At 40.0% G+C, this 25,808-nt stretch overlaps 1 protein-coding gene across 2 annotated transcripts in view; it reads right to left on the minus strand.

The window, feature by feature from the left end:
* The window catches only part of si:dkey-234i14.2 (RNA-binding Raly-like protein), a 28,682-nt gene extending 10,019 nt beyond the window's left edge, over positions 1-18,663 (minus strand). For both annotated transcript variants that reach the window (XM_037246814.1, XM_037246813.1), the window contains exons 1-2: positions 18,533-18,663; positions 13,912-13,987 (exon numbers count right to left, since the gene is read on the minus strand). In XM_037246814.1, coding sequence (XP_037102709.1) covers positions 13,912-13,987; positions 18,533-18,554 — 98 coding nt within the window. In that variant the 5' untranslated portion in view covers positions 18,555-18,663. The remainder of the gene's footprint in view (positions 1-13,911; positions 13,988-18,532) is intronic.
* Between the last annotated feature and the right edge of the window lie 7,145 nt (positions 18,664-25,808).

Below are 25,808 nucleotides of genomic sequence, written 5' to 3' on the forward strand. Positions count from 1 at the left end.
AACTGAACTAAAACTAGTTTGTGAATCCTTTTTTTTTTTTGGGCAATGCAATCTGAACATCAACATACATGGTCACCTATTGGTAAAATGAATTAGAATGACATACAATTCTAAAAACAATAATGATTACAGATATTGCAGTAACATTAACGCTTACTTCTGCTCATTAATGCAATATGCTCACCTGTAAGTCAGTCAATAAAAATGGTAGAATGAACTTATACTCATGGCAAAACGTATGCATGGCCTTCTTTGATTTGGTAAAATATTACATCATGTACATGAAATATAAAATGTGAAATGTATTAATTTTGACAACTTTCCATATTATATATGGAATATAATATGGAAAGTTGGCAAAATTAATATATACATATACATATATCGTTTTTTTGATTGTTTTGTTTTCATCTTTATTTCTCCACGGCCTACTTTAACATGCAGTCATCGCATACTCTGCTTTTCCAATCAATGACATGTACATGCTAGTAGAATATCAATACTGAACACAGCTCCATGTAATCTACTCCTCAATGTCCATTATTGCTTGGCTCACTGGACCGCATCGTGTGAATGTACAGGACGACGTAGTACATGTGCTGATTTACCACTGCAAGGCTGGCTACTGGAGTCAACGAGCGACCCTCATAAATGCATCAAGGTTGGATTATAGGCCGAAAGCAATCCATTCATCTTGAGATAAGCACTGTGCTTCCGATTGCCATCATTTTTCCTGTCTTTAGTTTATGTAGCATTGAATGTCTGACAGCACGTTAGGTTTGATTGCCCCGGCCACGTTATCGTAAAAAAAAGAAGCCGAGGAGCTGTACTCTGATGGAGTGTTGCTGCGTCAAAAAGGCACTGAGAGTGAGGAGAGATGGCGGGACAGACTGAATGCATCAGACAACATGAGATACATCAGGGAGCAGGAGACTTGATAAAAAGTGTCCCGAAAAAGAATGATTGCTTCTCTCTTTGCCCATCTCACTCCACATCGTATCTGACTTGTCTCCGTGATGCCAGTGGCAGCACTCATTGATGGTAAAGCCACACTCAATTGGCAGCTGGATACGAATGGAGTGGACAGAGTGAGAAAGGATGAGTGTGCTACTTCACCTCATTTCCTGGAAGGTTATAGCTCAGTGTGACCCACCTACAAATTCAACTAAAGGAATATAAGTATGTAAATGTCAACATTTTGAATTCCCCGTTCACTCTTTGCAAATGGCTGCTTAATACAGGAAGAAGGCAATGTTTTTTTCCATTCTTGTGGTCGCCCGAGCGACTATTTATAATCAGCAGTGCCCAAGTCTAATAATCTTGCTCCGTCACAACATATACTGGAGTGATAATAATGTGGGTTTTTTTCACTGATCATGACACATAAATGCATATTTAATTGAAATATGAAATAAATTCATTCTGTAAAAACCAAAAAAAAGCCGGTGCTTTAAGTTTGAACGACTCTAAACCAGTGGACGCAGGCTACGATCTGCTCTATAGCTTAACAGCCAGTGCCAAATATGAACAGGATTGTACTTGGCCACCATTTTCTGTTTGCTCTCCTGACTCCTAGCCTGCAGTGAATGCCACAAGTGTTGTATAAAAAGGCCTTTATAGGTTTGTGTTCTTCCCGTCCTCCCTCTCCTCTCAAGTAAAATGTGGCTCTCAACTAGTATGGCCAACAGCCAACTGATCCATTGTTAGTTAGTGCCCTCCATTGTTTGTTAGTGCGTTTAGTGAATTCATTAGATCTGCCTCATGACTGACTGTCAGCCAATTGAGGATTTACACCGCCTCTTTCCCCAAAACAGCTGGTGTAGGATCCAACTCACCTGCGACCCGAGTGAGGATAAGCGGTATAGAAAATGGATGAATGGCCCTCAAGCACGGCTCATTTCTATTGATGTGATAATTCGCTTGTTCACCAGTTTGCCTCACTCTAGACATGAAGGACCATTGACCTAAATCACAGTGGTAGGTGTCTCAGACGTCGCGTGCCAAAAAGTGGTATAACCAAAATCGAATCCTGACATATTCATATCAGATACCTAACTGTGCTGCTTGATGGAAATCCGCTTTTGTCACAACATAAATGTGATCTGGATGAGTCAGATTGTCCCACAGCTGTCGGACTGTGGACATTCCCAACCGATGCGCTTAGCCTCTCGGATCAGGATGGCGAAGCCGAGGCGTGGCCCGGCCTGGTATGATTCCCGCACCGCTGGTCTACCAGCCAGAGAATGTCTGTGCTGGAAAACAAGAGTGTGCCTGTCTTTTTAGCAGCATCCTGAGCACTCAAATCCTTGGCACAGCTAACAATGTATTCTACTTTCCTAAAAAGGGGCAGATGGTTGTGTCATTAAATCTTAATTTATAGCTTTCGGGCACCAAGTTGGGAAAATTCTTGAGCTACTTACTATTTCAGTGACAGGAAACAAAGTGATGTTTCAAAATGGAGGAGAACAAACGGCAATGAGAAAGGAGACTCAGCGGCTATGGATTGTCTCAACAAAAGATTAACATAATCCCCCTTTCAAATCTCACCGTGTAACAGGTGTTTACAGTGATTACAAAACAAAAACCCTTTGTATCAACTGCTCTTCCAGCACATGAAAAAAAGACAAGGACACTGGCAAGTGAATATTGTGACTGGATCTGGTCTAACCATTTGGCTGACCTGTGATTAAACAGGAATAGAATGTGAGGATAGGAATAATACAGATCACAGCGCCGCATGTCAAAGACGATTAAATAACAAAAAGACATGGAGATTGATTAATGTCTGTACAGGTTTATGAAGGTTACATGTGGGAGTGCATGGACACACCGTGTGGAGAGATTACACGGATCCTATTCACGTGTCCAGTGCAAGTTTCCCTTGGGTGGAGTTTTATTTTTATTTTTGGTATTCAAAAGGCCTTTTGTTAGGGAGTGGGTGGGTACACGTCTGTATGGTCAAGGATACAAGGGATCACAAGATTGTCCAAACTCTTTAACTGGAACATCACAAGGAAAGCCTATCACCATTTGAAAATGTAACCTTTTGAACAAATACTACATGCATGGCTAAGAAAGGCATTTGCTCAAAAGATTTCATCTGGTCGTGCACTGTTAAAGTTGATTTGTTAAAGTGCTGTTATGTCATGCTTTGTTAATCTATGTACATAAAGTCTGTGGTTGTACTAACATTCAAGGTCAAAATTTACAATAAAATGAATTGCTAAATTAAGAAGTGTTTGTAATTTAGTTTACTGAGAATTTTCAAGTATACTATAATTGACCTGCCCCCAAAATCCCTTGTCGAAATATACGATGATACAAGTTAATCCTGAGCAGTTGGCAATTCAAACAAGACCGAGCAATGAACCCAGTAGGAAGTAATCCAGAATGATGAGGAGAAAGGACGTTTGCATTGCAGGTGGGATTTTTTTTTAACCACCTTAAATAGATGAAGAAAGTATGCGGCAGTTTGGATAGAAACCTTGCATCAAAAAGAGACAAGCATTACATTATATTCAGTACTATATATATATATATAGTGCTGAATCCTTGAAAAGGTCTCAGACCTCAGACTTTAGGTTCATTTAGATGGTAATGATGAGCCATGTTGATGAAAACACAATATAAAGTCATTGCTATGCAGATTTGTTCGTCAGACTTTGTTGTGACTGCCAAGCAAGGCTGCTTGAAACTGCCTATTTAAAATGCAGAGCATGTTGGTAGCGGGCCGGTTCAGGAATCTACAAGTCTCAAAGGTCGTAGTTGGCTTTCGACCTGTGTGCAGAGGTGTTAGAGCATTATTAAAGATACTTAGCGTAAGCGCACAAGAAAGTCAAGTGCAAGAGCATCACTAAATGACAGAGGTGAATCAAGGCCTTCTTGACACAGTCCTGTCAGAAGTGCTCATTATAAGGAAAGAGGGGAACTTCTCCAGGCTGCATGAATGTGGTGGTGTGGTTTGTTGAATCATGCTGTTTAAAAATAACAGGGCAGATGATATTTATCTTCTGGATAAGATCAGACCCCGCTGTAAGGAGAAGCTGTAATTTTAATCATTGAATCTGTATGCCTGATGATAAGGTTCATAATGTGAATTTCCCTGATGAGTTCGTATGAAAGGTTATACAGTAGCTGATATTTGGCCATAGCATATTTTCGATTGCAGTAGACGGCTAATTGTTTTTTGAAATTATAATTATTATCTACTAGAGAGCGCTGTCAAGTTATAACGACTTTGGAACAAATATGACAAATACTGTTTTGTTGTTGTTAAATTAAAATTGAAAACTCCCTTTTTCACATGACATGACATCTTAAATTCTGAAGCCTCATCTTGCCAAGCTATAAAAATAACTCCGGTGTCTGTCGAGCCAGGATTGTCAATATATGACATATACTTGCAACATTTGGTCCAAGGCGCACAACTATTTTCCCACTATATGGGGAAAAATATTAGTGGAAATGGCCACTGCATATACAGACAGAAAAAGACGACGACATCAAATTGTGCCTTCTTGGAAAACAAAACAGCTTCCACTCTACTGTGAATACTGTCTACAACAATTTGCCATGTGTCTGTGGGATTTTATTTTATTTGTCCATTCACCCACAAAAACATTTGTGAGGTTGAAGGACCTGGCAAAGACCATGGACACTATCAGTGTTGTATTTTGTTCCAAACATGTTTGATAGGGTCTAGGTCTTGTTTTCCTCTCAGTTTCTTCCACACAATGTTTTAGTGAAATCCAAAATTCAAATTCAAAGGGTTCTATTCTAACATTTGATTGATTAGCTTATCTAAATATGTTTCGAGACATACAATACAGGCTGCGTTAACATCGACATGTTTAGATGCACTGCATGTGTTACGAGGGTATGGGAAGGACGCTGCATCTCCCCTTGTCATTCATGAAGAAATAGACTAAAGGTCTCACGCAGAGCAGTAATTGGAAAATTTTAGGTTTCGGGATATTTAGTTCTAATTAGCCGCATTACGCAGCAGGAAGGTGACAAGTGACATTCATGGCGCTTACAGCTACCCCTCCTCCCCCTGCCACCCATCAACCGAATGAAAAAAAGCTAAACGTCAAAGGTAATGTTGCTACCATTGGGCGATAGGTCCTGTCAAAATTGACTTGCAGCCCAAAGTTAAAAGGTTACTGGTGACTGCCTTGAGTAATTAACCCTTGCTGTCATTTTAGCTCAGTCTGCTGCTTCGTTTTCATGAGCTGACATTTTAAAAGCTACCGATACATGTTGCAACTTGGTGTGTGAACACCAGTGCTGTTGCAAAATAACGCATATTCCATGAGTAAGAAAAAAAAAGGGAATATTCGGACATCGTTTGATGGATAGCATCGACACATGATAAGCTGCCATTCCAAAAGATCCTCATGAGAGTCATTTTAGGTTTGGGCAAAAGCGACATTTTCTCGATCATCCCAGGATTGCAGCCTCAGTGGGCACAAGTTTGCCCTCAGCTAACATTAACTTGCTCAGTCAACAGCCATCTAGAATGTGTCAGAAACTGTTAGAATTTGCGAGCACAATTTTTTTTTCTACCAGCAAAAATAATTTTTTACTGCGCCTGTTAGAACCCAGTGGGACTCCATACTGGATGGTGAGTAAGGAGAAACGTTTACAGACAAGATGAAATATATGTGAATGTGAACAGTCTAAAAAGAAAGTATGAGAGATGAGTTAAAAACCTGCGTGTAAAGAAAACTGAGGGAAAGCCAGCAATGACGGGAAGTACATTAAATTTAAGGAATAAAACTTGTAAGTTTGGTAAGTTTGTAGGTTTGGTATATCATTTATACCATGATATATTTTAGGCCATATCACCCAGCCCTACTAGAAACCATAAAATTCATTCTCCATGCTGACCTCTCTTGACCCTCTGTGCTGACAGACAGATTTAGTCGTTCTCGACTGCCAAAAAGGCTCCTGCTGCCTCATAAACGCCTTCCACCATTTCCCTCATTTTCACACACCCAATTCTGTGACTTGCCTCTGCCTTTTACAATAAGTTCTTATTTTTTTTCTCTTTATCTTTTAAGTGTTCTTATTGACACTGTGTTGGTTAAAAGCACATTTGAAGCGTAGCTTATGTGGTTTACATTTATTGGACTTGAAGACACACGGTGACTCAATGAGCTGACTCACCATCCAAATGCAAAATATTGATTATTTTCTCTGAAGTCCCTCACACAGACTTGGTGAGGACACACTGAATGTGTTAAAAGTCATTAAGTGCTCCAGGCCTCAGATGGCATTTTAAAGCAAATTGACTTTAAGTCTGGTAAACTTCCCTATTTTTTTAAAAATTGCCTCGAGATGTGTGATGAATGAAGCCCGCACATAGTGTATGTGAGGGGCGCGTGTTGACAACCTCTCTGCCTCTCTGTAGTGCTGAACACAGGGGGTGCATGTGTACTTTGGTGTTGGGCGCATGCAGAGACGTCCAATCTGTGCGCAACCGCGTGCGTGGGTGTGTATAGGGTGCAAGCTCGCCCCCTTGCCACCCCGGGGGCTCCGAGCCCATTTCCTGTTGTGCAGTGTGATAAGTTTCCCTGTCAGATCCTCCCAGCACCACTATATTTCTGATAAGCTCCACTGCTAGTTTTCCCGACCTCTGGCACAGAGATCAATTTGAGATTGATTCGGAATGCCCTGCTGGGCCAAGCTGGAAGATCAATTTGAGATGGATTGTTCCCGCCAGGGGGGCTGATGACACGCGGCGCACTGCTCACTTGCTTTCCCCCGCTATTTTGCTTTCCTCACCCCTCACTTTCCCTGACCGTTATTTCTTTTGCTCTCTACATTTTTCCTCCCGTATCTACTCCTCTTTCAATTGTTTCACACTTGCCCTCTGCACCGCACTCCATCTATCTTTCATGCCTGTGCACCAGTCTTTTATTTATGCCTCCCCCTTCGCCCATTCCCACCTGTTTCTCTTTTTTTACCCCCAGTGTAGGCTAATCAGTTGGGATAGAGAGGACTATGAAAACAGAGCGCATGCCTGAGGAGTGAATGATAAGCCTGCAGGACACTGGTGCTAACTCATCTGGGTAGACACAGTATACTCTCTTCCTCAAGGGTACTCCGACATGGTCACAATGGCTTAGAGACCGAATCCCCAACCTTTTGGTTTGGAGACGACCACTCTACCACTGAGCCATGCCGCCCCTATATATACTACAACAAATAAACTGGTAAAAGAAAAACAAATGTAAGGGCAAAGAAGTACAATTTTTAAGACTTATGGCAAAGAGGAAAAGCAGTGTATGTCTCTGTTCTGGCTACAATATGGCGTAGGGCCCACAACCCCATGACATCATTGTCAAGGCGGAAGCAGTTTGATCTGGTACATATAAAAATACAGAGAGGAAATAGATGTGAAATAAAGAGTGTAGATATTTCAAAGGCATCCATTTAGTGACTGTACAAGTGCATTTCTGTGACAGAGACTTCACAATTAGCTTTCACATCCACAGGCAATTATATATAAATATATATATATATATATATATATATATATATAGTGTCGATGGAAAATAATATTTTGTTTGAGTGACAAAGTTTTTAAACAACACATGGTTAGAGACAGCTAAAAATCAAATGTGTTCGTAGTTGGAAAAGCATTCCAACTATCTCGCCTTCACTAAGCTCCAGACCGATTCATGACCTTATCTCTGCCGAATATCACGTCTGCGTCATATCACCCGCTCCTTTCTTCCTCTGAGCTTTCTCACTGTTGCTCTCTTTGCGGCTCAGTGAAACCAGCAGATGCGCACCTCTATCTTTTTTTTCTGGCACAATGACCTTTTCTTCAGCAGTACATCCACCTGTGACTGCGCTGACCTTTCCTGCACTACAGCCCACACAACGTCTCTACCAGGGAAAGGACAACAGACAGAACGTCATAGCATTTATGCGGGGAGAGATGGCAGCCAGAGGGATGGGGAGGAGATGAATGTTAAAATTTAAAGAAAGTGTAGTGTAGGCTTTGATTTGACAGCTCATTTGTTGTTATTTTTTGCCTCCGTGCAAGCTGAAAAAACACTGAAATGCTTCTTGTCATACTCTTGAGGATGGCGCGTGAGCAGCCCGTGGGGACCCGTTTGCTTCAGAGACTTAGGTTGTTCAAAGCTGCTTTTGCGGGCGTGGAGATGCTTTAAAATGTAAAACAGGACGTATGTATACCATCACATATAGTTTAAGAGTTGACAGAGAAGGCCTGCATGACTGACTGATTGAGTGAGTGAAATCTGTATTTCAAACATGCAAACGGTTGTGATCAAACAAAGCAAAACAGACAAAAAGAAACAAAAAAGAGTGTGGATGACTAACTAACTAACTAACTAACTAACTAACTAACTAACTAACTAACTGACCAGTCTCTGAATTCACTTTACAGGTCTTATCAAGTAAAATATTGAAGGTATAGGTCTTAAAATATAGCAGGTATAAAGTATAAATAAGACAGAAAACAGAATTAAAATATATTCATGTCACTCATCTCACAGATGTGATGCTACTGTATACCTACTTTTGTACCCCCTGTGTATTACTAGGATTAAATCCTCTTATTTTTCATGAACACTTGGGCCTACTACACAACTGCATTGTACTGTGGTGGTACTTGGTGAGTCATGATTTTCTCAGGTGCTACGAGCTGAAAACTTTTGAGAACCACCGCATTAGATAATTGATATCATATAAGAGGCTTGCGGTGTATCGTTGGATGCGTGAAGCATACTAATGTCTTACCTCATCAAGCTGAGCTTCACCTGGTCGATGTTTTCTCTCAGCACCGTGCTTGTTATCTTAATCGAAACTCTTTCAGGCAAACGAGCTGAACATGTGATTCATGGGAGCGGTTGCATGCGAGTGCAGCAGTGCGCTATTTCTCTCAACAAATGAAGCGTACAGCACGTAGAATTACGTTTTAGGGTGCTTTGTTCTGTTCTGCTCATGCTGAAAACTGTTTGTAATGCAAAGTACAACCCAGGAGTAATTTGGTCATGTTTTCTTTCTTCCTCCACCACTGTAGTATGAAATGATGAAATAATGACGAGCTTAACGCCATACCTTAACTAATGTATTGTCAATCTAACGGATTGATTGCAAAGTCTGAAAATGTTCATAATAAAAACGGGAGTTCAATAGCCTTGGTGCTGCAGGGCCATCAGAACCGGGACGAATCCTGTTCAAGGGCAGCGATTTGTTTTTTAAGCCATAACAACACTGAAGCCAAATCCCACCCAGCCCCACCATGATACCAACCCTCTGACACTCCTAGTACAATAAGGACAATGTGCAATGCATTACACTATAATTCACAGAAATGAGCAGGCGGGTCTTTGGATGGCCTCGCTGACTACCATTATTTGCCTGTCTACAGTAAATTGTTCCTCCTGGGCTTTCGCTTTGTCTGGCTTTAAAAAAAAAAATCTGTTTTGCTATACAATTTAGGCTTAGTTTTAACAATAGGATTTATTTTGAGTAAGTGTGAAAAAAGGGAGGGGGGGTAGATACATGAGAAAGACCTAAGGCATCTGCTACCCTCCTGAGTTGAACGACAAATATCTTCCGTCATTTCATAAAGTCCTCTGTGAATTTGTTTCCGCTCATCATCAAACTACAGCAATAGTGAAGCTTAGTGGTGGCAGCATCATGCATTTTGCATCCAGATTTAAAGTTATTTAACAAGACTTTGGGATTTCCGTCAGGGAGCTCTGGAAAATATGCCCAAATGCCTTCCAAATGATGACCAAAATATTGTGTGATGCTTTATGATGTTGAACAAACATTATATTGGAAGGAAAAATATTATTTCTTAATTTTCCCCTCATTTCCAACTAATGTCTTTTGAGAATAGGTTATGATACACTTCATTTAACTTAATTTTATCAAGATGCAGACATCAGCTGAATGAATTGCGATGTCTGAAACGATGTGGAAATCATCGTGCCAACTGGAATCTGTATGGGCCAAACAACTGGACAGTAATGCAAGATTGATGATATTGACAGAAGCTTTCATTATTTGCCTCCAATTTGTTCCACTCAATCATGCAAATACATTGCTTTTTGTTTAAAGAATCAATCATGTCACTTTTCAAGTACATTTATCTTTTTTCACAAGCAACTTCATGCCTCATTTTCCCTATTAAAACATAAAACAGAGAATATCTAACACTAGCACAAGCTCTTTTCATATAAAGTCTTTTTTAGTTGCGTGTACAGCTTGAGCACGCTCAGCTGTTATGTGCCAATCAAAGTAATGTCACCCAAATATGTTGCAGCAGATTGATGTCATCCAGACAGGCAGATTAACATCGCCTGCTTTCTTCTTTGATTGTCACAATTGTTGCCCTTTGCGTTTTTTTTCCCTCGTCTCCATTGGTTTTACACGTCAGCCTGCCGAGCAAGTGACTTAATGCCTTGTGCAATTTGTCACAATAAACGACAATTGTTGCACAAAATGGAAGATGATATGACTCTTAAGCTGCATGTTATACTTCAAACAATGCTGGCCATACTTCAGCATGACTGTCGTTTATTTTTATTTTCAGGCGCCTTGATTCTTTTAGGACTGGCCATATAGCTGCATGTGGTTAAGCTAACATAAACACATAACATGACAGCTGATGGCTGATTTATAATAAACGCGGCCTGCTTTGTAATATACTATATATGTATTATTTCTAGGCTGTATTATTTTGTGTTTCATACATTCTCTGCTACTCATGGCCACTTTTTTTCCCCAATTTTCACACTTCTACAGCAAAATGAAGCAGATCATAAGATGAACCCTGTGAAGGTTTTACTGGTGAGGCTAAAACCACACCAAGTAAAGGTCATTGTTTAAACTTTGTAGAGACTCCAACGAGATTTGACCTTCGAGTAATGGATTTGGGTTCGACAAGATATATTTTGCCCTCTAATCTCTCGATCAAAAGTGGTAATGATGTGGAAACGTAAGACACTAAAAGTACGGTAAAAATGCCAGCAATCATCTTTTTCTTCACTGGAAATGAACAAAAAAGTTTTCTTGACCTGTAAGTAACATTTTTTGCACTCACATATTGGGATGGGAATGGAAAACCAGTTCTATTTGAGAATCAATTTCCATTAATAAAATATTTTCTGAAGATTCAAATTCCATTCTTGCTTATAGAAAATCTTACTCATACTGCTTAAATATATAATATTATATAATATATTTTGCAGTCAACGCAAATCATTGGCAAAATTTTCATATCTCTGAAATTCTCACCAAAACAACGGCATTTGTTCAATCATTAACATTGCGTTGTCAAAGGGAGAAACCTTTTAGCGAGGCCAACAATGACCAATAATAGAAATTTTAAAAAATTCAGAATTTTACTTAATTGTAACATGGGAAAAATATGGAGTGTTCTTGTTTTAGAACCATCCTTTTATAGATGGTCCTTTGTCCTTGTCACTCAAGCTGTCTTTACTGTTAATGCTGTTAATGGGAGACACTCACATATTAGATGCAACCAAGGCAACATGAAAAAAAGACTAAAAGCACAGACACACACGATTCCACTCAAAGCTGAGCCTTCCCATACAATAGAGTGAGCGTTTGTCATGGTGCAGTGGAGCACATTGAGGCTGTAACATCTGGCCTGTGAAACATTGGCTTTGCTCATCACTACTCCTACAGCTGGGTCCTCCTCATGACCTGGGGGTGTCACGAAGCCATGTGCGTCTGTGTGTGTGTGTGTGTTGGGGGGGAACTGACAACAAATAATGACAACACCTTTATATAATCAGAGTTAGCAAATAGCCAGTGTCGCAAATGGCCAGTTTGAAAAAATGGCAATGAGGGAGGAAGAAAACAACCTTGGGGAAAATAACATATTTGGTTCCAATGAAGGACAAGTGATAGTTTTGATGGATAACTAGCATGCAGTTTGGAGTTGAATTTCAGTTCTTGACTGTGAGGTTGTATTTGTTGACAATCTAGGACACGGTTTGTGCCAGTCTATTTTTGTGGGTTCTATAAGTGAACAGTGAAACGTTGGGCTTTTTGTTGTTGCTGATGTCTTGAACATTTTTGTACGACTTTTGAAGGAGACTTTTTCAGATCGTCCATCAATATACGACTGAACTAATTTCTGCTCAAAGCCAAAATTACCCAAACAATGACTAGTATCTTGTTCGTCTCCTTGAAACGAGATACAGGGCCCGCAAGAATCTATTTAAAGTTTTCTCAGATTGTGGGAAATTGAAAAGGTTGGGAAGTGCTGCAGTTAACGCAAAACATCCAGAAAGTTGACCTGTTTTGCTCTAATACCGTGTCCTTTCAGTGAATTATCAGGTGGGCCCAGGCTATATCACGGCTAATACCTCAGGTGTGTTCCGGTTGTGGCAGCACATTGTGTGTGTGGGTGTTGTGTGACTAACCCCATTAATGCATGGCCGCGTACTGCAGAATAACTACACGGAGGAACGGGCAAATCGAGTTGGGGGAGGTTGGCCTGAGACTGGGTGACAGGGAAGGTAGCAGCCTAGCTGGATTAACTGCTCAAAATGACATGTTTGGGATATACTGTAATAAAGTATGTCACTCCTGTATTGTTTACACCGGATGAGCTGATATGGTGAAGCAGGCCCAGTAGAGAGGCATGGAATTTAGATGGCGGGGATGCCAAACTATCGGTGTTTATTTGGAGCACAGCGTAACAAACATACGCGGAATCCCAGTTGAGTGAAAACACAGAATGCTAATGAAAGCTGCTCATTAGGCTTGCGGCAAACATGTTGTTACATCTGTTAATATTATTTCCCTTGTAGCGTTTGTTTCATTGATCTGTTTCGACTTCAGGGTGAATGTCCTACATTGTAGTTTGAATGTATCCTTCAATTATTAAAATTGTAGCAGCACTACAGGAAAGTGACTGAGCCTTTAGAACCGCAGCAAGGGGAAGAAGTTAAGAGGATTGTGCTAAGATGAATGCAGACAGAAGATGCAGGATGCTAGGATGGACATTTTCCAATTGTTTGATTATACTGTATAATATATATATATACATTTGCAAGTTCCTTTTAAATATATTTTACGTGCATCGATCTCCATCATGTGTTCCAGCAAGTCGCTGGTTATGTTCACTCTTACAATGGCACATATGTATTACGTTTTTTTCCACTTTTATTCAGTATGAATCAAGTCATATAACCTCTACAGTAGAAGTCAATTGTAAATAACGTTAGTCATTGTCAGTGTCTTCGGCTTTGTCATTTCTAATGTTCTGTTTTCACTGTAAATCGAACATTTTCCTTTGAAACAGTAACTAAACAATTAAAGAAATAAGAAAAAGCATATTTATCTCAAGCTGCTAAATCTGCAGAATCTCCAGCTCTTCTCAGTTTGAAATAAGAATGGTAGTTGCACCACAAAACATTTCAATCTTTATTCCAGGTTGCTGAAAAATCTCTTTTCAAACTGTAAAATGGAGAATCATTTTTTTTGTTCAACAGACTTGTTTGTACTGAAGATGACAGTCTTGTACACACACACACACACAAAAATCACTACAGGTCCGTATTGTTCTGTCTCTTTCACCTGCTTTCCTTCCACCAGCCAGTTTACACAGTTGGCCTGTCTCACTGTATTCAAGCAGCAACAATGCCATGTAATCAGACGTTATCATAAGGTGTCGCAATATCAGCAGATAGATTAAAACACTGAGTGGTGCAGACAGCACCTTTGGCTAAAATCAATAGCATACGACATACTCAGCTGGTGTGAAACATTAAGAAATAATGCCTCATCGATTGCAATGCAGGTGGTGCGGTCATCGAGTCGTAGACAAAGATCGGTTTGCATGCAGGTGTGTGCAAGTGCGTGCGTGCGTGAGTGGTTGACACTCACCCATAAGTGGTGTTGCTGGCCCGTTTACTTGCTGCCCTGGAGCGACTTGACTTGAGGTCTCCACTCATGCTCGTGTCTGCAAGCATGAACAACCCATTAACTTCCTACTGATACACTAAGAGTGTCATCACAGTACAGTGTGGCTACGCACTATTATAGCACAGAATACAAATAGGATAAAATATCTGCCTTCTTCAAACTAAGAAATATTTTTTGCCTCAGGCTTTTCTCTTCCAGTTCTGAGGTACCTTTGCGTTTGGTGAAGATTCGTACATTGGAACCATTCTCGCTTCAGCAAAATGGAAAATAAAGTCCAATCTGTCAAATGCTAATATCTTATGTCATGCTCCATGAAGCTCAAAGTCCCTGTTAACTTATGAATGGACGGTAAAAACCAGACAGGGTGCTTCACAAGATTGTAGTTTCGTTCGAGGAATGTATGTTTTCGCTTTCATTCTTTCAGTCTCGACGGAACCATTTATGCACATACCATCAATGTGTGGATCACTATGGTGTTGTTTTTTGTCCCCATTAAGGCTTTTACAATCTTAGAATACAAATTGAAAATGAACTTTTCAACGCCATTTTGCTGCAGTAGTATGCTTGTGGAAGGTACATTGCTGTCTAACTGCGCTGAATGAATTGAATGAGAAGAAGCCCAAAAAGTGTCACTTTGTTCTTTTCAAATTACAATTGGCAATCAAAAAGTGACCCATGATTTTGTTAAATCTATCATAATAAAACAAAATGTGAAAGTAGTTTCATTTATTGAGCGAGCATTTTTCTTTCCTAACAAAATATAAAATCATATAATGAGTCACTTTTTCAGTTTTGGTTCTTGATTGCCGAAATAGAATGGAAACAACAAATGGTACATGGACTCAAACTGCATCGTGCAGTTGAAATAAATTGCAGCAGACACACCTCATATAAAACAATTGGTAAACATTTCTAGAATCGAATAATCCTTTCGTTGACCCGCTACAGGGAAATCCTTGAAATGTGCAGCTGGGTTCGTGGAAGCACTGCACAAAACTTGACAAGGTCAGCACAAGTGCTAATGCTAATACAAATCGAGGGATGTCCAAGCCATCAACGTTACAAGCATATTTTCTTTTGTTTTAATGATGTAAATAACAATTCCATCAGCCATCATTTAGCATGCTAATGAGAAAAGCGGCCGTTAAGTGTGTCAGGGGTTGTCCTTCACATTCACCTCCTATCACTTACCATTGATTAGGCCTGCCATCGCGAGCCAGCTGTTCACCTTTGTTTTTGCCTCCTGCCATTCTCATCTCTCCTATCCATCTTTGATCATTATCTGCCTTTCAATTACAAATATGCTTCTAAGAACGACACAGTAGGCCAAATAACAATAAACCCATTCTCAGTTCATAACATGCCAACAAACTCATTATTGACATCACACATCATAGTAGGCACTCTACCGCTCGAAGCTCTGTCTCGATTTTCCAAGAGTGTAGAAAAAGGGATGATGAGAGGAGAGGAGAGGAAGACATGGACAGATGGGTGCTGAATGGACTGTGACTGGGCCAACTGCACGTACACTCACTCACACAGTGTAGCACTCAAATGGCTGCAAGCTACAATTAATTAAGTGTGGTTTGCAAATGCATGTACAAAAACACATGTCTATGCCTTTGCCTAGCACAGAAGAGATACATTTGCTACACTATGAGGCTTAATAGAGGTGACCTGCTGGGCAACCTCTCTGTTTTTCCTCCGGTGCATCAGCTGACATCTAAACCCCTTAGTGCACTAAGTTGACTATTGAATTGAGGCCAGCAACAAATATACAGATAAAATATCACTGCCCTAAAATGACCATTTGGTTATTTTATTTTTTTTAGTAAACATTAAACCCACACTCTGTGAAAGTGGTATGCTTCACCATTTGGCTTAAAACACTTGGGTACCTTGTTAAATCCAGTGCAAAACAGAAAGATGGTTTTATAGTAGAACAATATTAGGTGCACCGACACATCTAATACGAGATTGAGCTGTATCGAAAAAAAACCCCAATACGTTCATTATAATATTCTACAGTGGTCAAAGTGATAAGAAAATTGGATGAAATTAGAATTTTAAAATGTTACTGTCGTATAGCGTCACTTTTTAGACACAGTACAGTTAGCAGAGCAACGCGTGCGACAAGGCATAATCCCAAAAAGCAAATAGAAAATATTGCATGAAATGAAGGAAAGACATCCTTCTCTTTTCCCGGTGTGTGTACAAATGTTTGGCCACTTAAAATAAAAGCGATATTGACCCATTTGTTTCTCTGGTAGCCGATAATAGATTAGATAAAATCTCATTTGCACATGCTGAGATGTTTTTCTTGAGTTATGTATTTCACGCAGAAACCCCCCCCCCCCGACAAAACTCCTTTCTTAATTGGAGACAATAAACTCCAGACTGCTTGTTTTCAAACCTCTGCAAGGCCTATAAAGATTTTGATTTAAATCAATCACAGTGACAATGCAGGGACCATTGATTTGTTTTGGCTGGTGCATCGGCACTAAAATTCAGACGGTTTACGATTGTTGTATCAAGTCTCAATGCGTGTGGGGCATGTGTGTGTTTTCCACTCCTCCCCTGAAATAACAAGTCCATCCATCCATTTCTGATATAATGCCTGATTGCGTGTTAATTTAAGTGGGTAGAAATTGATCCAGTTCAGATGCCTTCCATCTCTGTTTGCCATTGAAGCTTTTGACACAGCCTACAGTTTCTGTTGAAGATTGAAAGATAATTTCAGTAGTAACATAAATCACATAATTATAATAATATAATCCAACATATAATAACAGATGCACAACAGGAAATAAGAAATAGGACAGTGTTCCTCATACATAAAACAGTCGCTCAATTTACTTTCTCAGACGACCTTCATCAGCCGTTACTGTGGGCGGAAGCATAATTCTTCATTGCTGATTTGACCTTCCTGGCGGCACTCAAGACAGTTAACTTCACTGTCGGGGTCAATCAACTAACTCTTAATTTATTACCTGACTAGCAGATCCAGCTTCAGTTCTATTTAGAGAAATGTCAAGACTGGCAGTAGTCTTGTGCAAAAATCACTTTGGGGAATTTGTGTACGTGCAGCTTTCATTTGACCTGCCTTTTAAATAGTTTCTGCCTGTTTTGTACAGTCATAAGCACACACTCACACGCATGCACACACATACAAGTGCACACACGCATACACACACACACACAATTATGTGTAAAAAGCTAAAAATTGCCACTGTATGCGTATTAATGTGTTCACTTTGAAGTCACTGATGTGTGGGAGATGAAATATTAATATAATCAGATAAAAAAAAAGTCTGACTTATGTTTCCATCATAATTTTTGCTATTTCTGCATGTTTCATGCAGTGGTTAAAACGCTACTCTTTAATCATTTACATAAATTCCAATTATCGTCTTCTACAAGGCAACTCGACTGACCCAAATATTGTTTTGCGGTCCCACTTGCACATGCAGTGTGTATTCCTTGAGAAAAAGAAATCTTTGTCAATTATCACCCATTCACCCCATAAATAAAACATGCAAAAAAGGAAAATCCATAAAATAATGTTTTATTATTTCAATGAAAAATGTAAAATTGACTTGGTATGCTTTCGGCTCCTCGTCACAATGGTCATAACTTTGCTAAACCCTAAAACATTGTAAATAATAATGATAAAGCTATTGATGATGATGACAGTAATATCATATTAAAAGTATAATTTTTTCTACAACCTGCGATGCGATCCACACTTCTATTTTAAACACTAATGTATGCCACCGTGTGTATAAAAAGTCACTTGGCCGACGCACAATAAAAAAACAATTCGTAATGCAAACAAGCTTGCATGCACTTTTTGTCATGCTGCATTTGCATTTTTTGACATGACGTATCAGCCACAGATTCAGGTCTTCAACATTGTTGCAGGACTAATTATACTTTTCGTTCTCAGGTCAAAATTAAGATATTTTCTGTAAAGACATTATTCTCATTGTAAAGATTACAAGCACATATCCGAAAGATGTTAGGCACCACATGCAAGACAAGGCGCAACATGATTTTGTCCTGTGCGTTTTTTCACTTGGCTGCAGCCTTTTGTGGCTTTGTGAGGGGAGCGCTGCTCTTCAATCAATGTAAAAGTTGTAGCCGCGCTATAAAAACGTGCTCACACATGAGCCTCTCACTTTATTGTGATGATTTTGCGAAAGAAAATCCTCCCAAGAGCTGCACTGCTCCATAATATACGTAATTAAAGCCACAATGAGCCTTTAAGCACAGAGAGCCTGCTGACCTTGCCAATGTGAGACTCAGGTTTGGCTCAGAATCACCTCATGTTTACCATCATAAACTCCAAACCTCCAGTGATAAAGTGCAAAATCACACTTTAAAACACCATAAACATAAAGAAAACCAACAGGAATGAAATGTGAAGGAATGTTTTGCGTGAAACTAGGGGATAAAATGAATGAAGAAAATCTAAATGCCCCCCCCCCTAAAAAAAATCTTTTTGGAACACAGTGATGCATGCAAACATCTAAGAACACACACACACACACAAGACACTAATACAAAAAAAAGATATACTCACATCTTGGGCTGAACAGGGTCATAACAGAGACGCAAAACAAGCGGGAGGCTGAGATGAAAGATGCTCACTGAGGAACCCTTTGCTTGTGCGGCTGACTGACTGCTGAGATACTACTGAATCAGTATCAAGCCAGCGACAGAGGCACCACTGGGATGTACCAAATGTTTGACTCTGAGAGGGGTGGACGGAGGTGCACCGGGCTGCTTCATTAGAGGGAGAACTCTGGAAGCTTGGCTGAGGGGGATTAGCTGGTTTTCACTCAACAACAGGAGTGTAGTTGAGGAACCAGTGCATTGTTGCCACTCTCACTTCCACGTGCACTTCTGCTGACGCGATCGAGAAAACAAAACAAATGAGTCCCACAAAAGAGGAGGGGGGTTGGATTTCGGAAGAAGCATGTAAGGCCTTTGAAATTCCTCAGGAACACTTACTAAGTCCCGTGATCTTCTAATGTCATAAGTGATTTGAAGTTCCTCACCCACCAATTTTTTTCTTTTGTTATTGGGCTGAATTTACAATAAAATCAAGTGCAACGAGAATACAGTGGAGCCTGAAAGGTCAAACGCCCTTTTTATGGAGGAGGTTTGATGTTTAATTTGCTTGGAAGGTCAAATATATTTTCCAAATGAAAAAGAATGGAAATAGAATCCATCCATTTCAAGGTTGAACTGTTACAATCATAGATCTTTTAAATACTGTATGGAAATATTTTGAATAGCATTTTAGCATGCCATATTGCAATGCATTCCTTTACTGTACTGATTGTCCTCCATTAAAGTTGCACATGTGCTGGAGTAGTATATCGTACTCTGGACTGGTCGGCAGTCAATCACAGGGCACGTATAGACAAACGAGCATTTAAACTCATAGACTGCATGTAGTCAATCATCGTTTAAAATTTTTTTTAACGCTGCTGGGTTACCCCTTGTGTAAACCGAACGTTTCAAAATGCATACGCCATCGAGGTAAGAGATATTGCTTTGTGTTCTGCGCATATTATTGAATCTTGATTCCTCTGCAACGTTTTCAGGTTATTTTCTACCTCTACGGTGAAAATGGCTCAGTGTGAATACACATACAAATATAAGTGAGTGTAAATCAATACGGCAAGCGTGCAACTGGCTGGAATCACAAGCAGAGTTATGGCAGAGCTTAGAGACGCAACAGAAAAGCACACTTTTAGAGTGAGGAGAAAACGACAGTTTTATTTCTGTTGTGAGTGCCATTAATATAATGTGTTTTATTGACAGTAGACCGTAACAAGCGGGAATGACGTCAAATTGCGTCACATAATCTGTTCCTGGCTGTTTCATTCGGGTTATTTAAATGCGCGAGCAACTGTTCGTTCAGCCGTGTAAACGAGTTAACTTCTTAAAATAAGCTTTGCATGTGACTGAATTCAGACACGCGAGCATACATATCCATTTTTTGTGACTTGGGTAAAAGCGAATGATTTGAATTTAGTGTATTCTAAATTAATATAAATTTGCCAGTGTGGCTATTTTGGAAGAAATCCATCCATTCCTTCATTCAATCTTCAACCCGGTCTTTCAAAATGCTCTCTGATGTCATTTCATCACAAAACTGAACATCTCCAATAAAACTATGTAGTTACAAAAAGAAAGTCATAGACCCCATTTTTTTACATAACTGGAAAATGATTCTCAAATGGTAGGTGACATGCATATTTTCTTCCAACATTGTAGTTTAAATTCGGGGTTATTTATACCGCAAAAGTATTTCAGTTTAGAGATGCTCGTTCTCCGCATTCTTCATTCATAATAATAATATCTGCCCTATAGTTTGTTCATTTCGAAGCAATTTGAGTTTTGAGAAGCTCAGCAACAAAACAAATAGAAGGTTTCATTCTTCACGGCAGATGTATGCAAATACATGCACAGTAATTATCCTAGACCAAGTTCAATCTGCATTACAAACCAGCAGAACAACTGCTATACGTGCTGGCTCCATTTAGTTGGTGTAGTCGACTCCAGAGGGCCTTGAATCACTCTGGTGAAGCTTTCATGTTTAATTAGCTTCTTTAACTGCCTAGCACAGGCTTAGACCAACTACTAGAATCTGAGTCTATTCCAAAATGATTATTACCTCGTTCCACACTGCACTTAGCCCAGTCACAATTGCCTTATTAAACGGATAAGTCCTGAGCCACTTTCACTCATGCTGTCCTCTCAGTGTTGCAGCAAGAAGAGACTTAGCCCCAGGTCTGTAGCATATAGGAGTAGCGGAGTCACACACGCGCACAAAAATCATTGTATACACATGCTCTTGTTCCAGTAGTCAATTTTTCACCAGAGTCTGCCCTGACCAGGATTTTAACCCCGATACCCGAGGGACAACCTGCTTAATGAATGCCTCGGGCAACCGAAACACAGGAGCCAGATGGACTCTCATAAAAAGACAAGGCCCTGCATGTGATATACAAACAATAAATTGAAGAAGTGGCTGACATTCTGAAATCATTCGTATAGATTGAAAGACAGCATGGAGACATAATCACGGCAAGGCAAGAACGGGCCCTAAATACAAAATCAATAGATGTCAGGTGGTCTTCACATCAGACAGGTGCAAAGATTTGAGGTGGGAGGTTGTTCACATCCAAACAGCAGCTTCGGAAGGTTATATATTCTGGCATCCTACAAATAAATTCAAGAAGAGAATCTGCAAAAACTCAAGTTCAATGGATGCAACCTGTTTTTTTTTTTATTGAAATGACATGCGTCTTAAATATATTCAAGAAATGCTTGTGGAATATAAACCCGTTACCAGACTCAGGTCAATTAGAGGAGCCCGGCATTCAAAGCAAACACGGTGCATCAGCATTAAACTGCTATGCTGCACGCAAAAAGAATAGGCGGCCGACAGAAGTGGAGTCAGCCTAGTGAGTGTGTGTGTGTCTGTCCATATGTATGTCTGAGTATTTTTTTTACAATACACGATTGCTTTATGCTCTGATCAAACGTCACAAAATAAACGTTAACAAGCAACAACCATATTAGCTCCTCAGAAAAGAAGCAGAGACCAAGAACGGGTGAAGACGGTGTTGCTGCATCTTGCTTGTCATTTTATTCCCCAATTATATGCTACCATTTTGTGAAAAGGTGAAAAGGGAACCATACTGCCGATATTATAACTTCCAAGACAGTCCATTCATCCATTATTTATATCGTTGATCCAGTGCAGGCTACCGGGGAGTCCATCCCAGCTGGCATCTGATGGCATGCGTAAATTATAAGGTCCATTTTTGCACTGCATGCAGTTTGGTGTCAATCACCAGAACAGTACCAGAAGGTCATTAGCCGCTCTCTGTCAAACTTCTCCGCAGAATGCCAATTTGCTCTCAGTTCATCGGTAGGCAAGCATAATGTCACAACAACAAAACGTGACACTGCGTTAACGTACAGTAAAGAGAAAGTGAACACATGATTGTAAAAATGTGGCGTAAAATGTGATTTAAAAATCAGACCACCATAAGTTACTTACATTTTCCAAAGCAAGTTTGAATAGTAACAGTGTGGGAGTGTAGCACATCATGACTTTTAATTCTCAAATGCGTCAGACGGTGAGGGTAGCGTGTCGTCTCCTTCAGGTCATCCCACAGATTTTAAATTAGGTCTGGGCATTCTCTTGGATGGAGTTTCATTTTGAGTTGAAAGTCAAAATCTCATCTGACATCTGTAAAGTTCATGCCAAAATGAACTGCTATATTGTAGCCTCCTTTGAACACTGGAACCCCCTTTGCGGCTGAATGAGATTAAACCCAAACCGTTCCACCTTCCTGCTGTGGCTATGGTGTTGTCCTGCTGATGTGCAGTATTGTTTCTGAACCTGAGTTTTCATACAAAGAAAAACATCAACACCCAGCTACAATTCGCTAAATATTTCATCAGGTCTCCCAATAGCGCATGGGTTATGCTCTGACATTTTCGGCCACACTTCCAAAAGGTACTGTTTAAGGTTGTTTTCCATGAAGTTATTTAAAAATATTATTCTAACAGGGATGTAAGCATATTCTTAATCTGTAAGATTTACCTTTTCCTTATCAGTGTGTGTGTTTGTGTGCTGTTAAATGTAATCCCGAGGGTTACATTTTTATTTCTGACCTCTTGGCAACTTTAATGAACAATCTGAAGAGATACAATACAAGAACTGTAAAAAAAAAAATAATAATGATATTACCACTGGATCATTTACATAGCATCCACTGTAATGGACGCCGCGTTTTAATTGGTCGTCGGGTGCATGATTCTCTTATGATGGCCACATTTTCTACACACACATTTTATATAGGCAGGGTTTGGTGCGCTACAACCTGATTTGGTTATCGGTTACACCAACGGTGTAGCTGACAGAGCTTAGCAGAAAGCTGCATGAGCTCGGTAAATAGTGTGACATCAAAGCAGTGGGACAGTGTATAACTCGCCTGTGATGTCAACAGAGAAGAAAGCAAGAAAACACAAATGTCTTTAAATCCTCTCTGTTGCAGCCCACAGCATTTTTAAACCTCATGTTTTCATCCCATTCTGTCGAGTTAGTCACGGCCATATATGGCCCATGGGCAGAATGTCCTTGCTCCTGCTTTGTCATAAGACAAGACACAAATACTGAGATGGAAATGAACCCAATTGCTTCATTAATACATTTGAATAGCTTATTTTATGTGTGTCAAAAGTGTTGTGTTACCGGAAGAAAAATGAATGGCATTGCTAGAAACTGGGCAGACAAAACCACAAGCTTCCAGGAGTCTCATTCATGCTCGAGAATTTCTGCTGGGTTTGACTTCTGCCCGTTTCAACATTATATCAGATTAGCCAACCAGAAAGTTGAAAGATAGACTTGTCACTGAACTACAGGTTTTCAAAAAGATGAGATGTGGATTTGGTAATGGTGCAAGATAATTTCCACAAGAGTATCCTTCTGCTTGAAGCCTTTGAACATTTTCAAGTCAGGAGCGGGAAAGCTATTTCATTCTCCGAAGCATCCGCTGAATTAAGCTTTTGTTAATGCTGAGTTCCAGTGCAGCCCTCTGAATACATTTTACCTAGCTTTGCGCAAATGCCTGTTGTAGGGATTTGGTGTTGTAGCTGCGAGAACAAATCCTGTTATCAGAAATTTACCGTGAATGGTGGAAATTGTAGCCCAGTATGCATTGGAGCGTAAAGTTTCTTAAACTGCAGTCAGGGACAAAACAAATGCAGGCTGGGTGGTAATTTTGCAGCACTGCTCCAACATCAATTGGTGAGGTCCTTTGGCTAGGGAATACTTACAAAAATGTCAAAGCCCAAGATGTCAAATGCTGAAGGCCTCACATCTGTCTCTAATGATGACTTCAACAAAAGAGAGAAAAAAAGGAAGTTGTAGTGACTCCTAGGACATCCTTTATATCAAGGAGGGATTAATTCGTTTTGTCTCCAGTGACACTGCAGAACTGATATGAACCTACAATAAAAGGGTTCCTGCACATGAGGCAAGGAGGTGGAGGAGGTTCCACATTCCACCCCAGTTGCAACACATGAGTGAGAATTCTTCATCGAGCATTCAGCAGACATCAACGTGTCTGCCTCCACACTGACACATGCATTCGTGCAAATAAAGGAACCTCTTAAATTGTATAGTTGAGAAAATAAACCTCCTAGGCCCTGAGAAATTTAGGTTGTCAGGATAATACAAATACATACAGCGCGTACCTTTCCACACCATGTGAAGCTATCCGGATAAATAGTTGGAGTTAGAATAAGTTAAATGTGATTTCAAACAACCTGTTATGTTCCTTTAGGAACAGACTGGACGGCCTGCAGACCGACAACCACCGCGCCGCCGCATGACGATCACCAAGATCAAGAGTTGATTTGCATTTAAATTCACAATGCAGCAATCTGTGAAACAAGACTTTTCATGTCCAGTGGTGCAGTCAGTGGACAGAGGTGAGAGGCCAACTCTTTTTTTTTCTTTCTTTTTTTTATTCACATGATACATTGCACTGCTATGGCAAAGCAACGGTGCCCACAAGATAAATCATCCTGACATTTAATGATCCCCTGGCTTTTCCTCTGGTGCCATCATTGGGACAAAATGTCACTTTGTGCAAAACTAATCTCATCAGCTTTAGCTTCTCTTTATGCCGGGTGATGACTGATTTCATGCATGCTAACTTGCTAAAATAAAAATGGCTGCACAGTGCTTGACTTCACTCCAAAAAGGTTTTAGTTTTTACTGCTCGCATGTGACAAAAATAGTTTGTGCATGAGTGTTTCACCCGACCTTCAGGTCGAATTGTTTCCCGTGTGTCACAATAGCCGTGTCCACAGCCATGAACAATTCAGAGAATGTAAAGACACATGCACACAACTGCACTCACAATTTGACTATTTTAAGACGGGTTTATAGCTTTGAATTCCATTTGGTCTTTTCGCTGTCAGCTATTAAATTCATTATAGAAACAGCAGAGTGAAAAGGTGGAGGGAGATGGCAACACAAAGCAGGCAAAGAGGTAGTGGAGCAGAACAAGCCTGATGTTGCCCTATGGACTGACTCATCCCCACACAAATTGGTAGTGTACAAAAGGGAGGGCGGCAAGTCAGGAAATGAAGGTTCTAAACAAACAAGCGTTTTGTGTAATAGTCACAAGAAAAAAAACACAGCATTGCAGAGGAGCACCTCGTTGACTTCAGTCTGATATCAAAATATGCGGAAATAAACAGGTAGCGGATAATATCCCTCCTCTGCTATTTGCTCCAATTAGACGTAAGTATCCCACAACCCGCCTTAATTTAACACCTTAGTGTTTCCTTAATCATGAAAAATGATGTTAATTTATGTATGCACTTATGTTGAAACGAAGCTGCGGGCCCACAGAAACTCATGCTGTGCTTAGCCAACTGACAAATTGACCACAGCAATGGATGAAGACTGTGGGCAATGTTCTTCTGATGAATTCTCACAGGGGAGGAAAGCAGCAAGAAAGGTTTAGCACTCAGCCTGGCTGAGAAAAGGTTTTCTGTAAACAGGTCTTGCAAAACACAAATTTGACCTATATAAGTGACAAAATGGATAGTTCATATTATAAGTGAGACAACATTTGCACACATACATACAAGAGCAGGGTGTATATAAAAAAAAGATTCTCCATCATTTCTAAGATGGTTGCTTTTCAAATGATGTCACATCTTTGGGGACGCCATGTACAATAATAACACCCATAAAAATGCGTTTCCTTCATTTTATGCCCTAGTTTGCTATTTCTACAGTACATTGCCCT

Source organism: Syngnathus acus, chromosome 3 (genome assembly GCF_901709675.1).
Source record: "Syngnathus acus chromosome 3, fSynAcu1.2, whole genome shotgun sequence".
In the NCBI taxonomy this organism is placed as follows: Eukaryota; Metazoa; Chordata; class Actinopteri; order Syngnathiformes; family Syngnathidae; genus Syngnathus; species Syngnathus acus.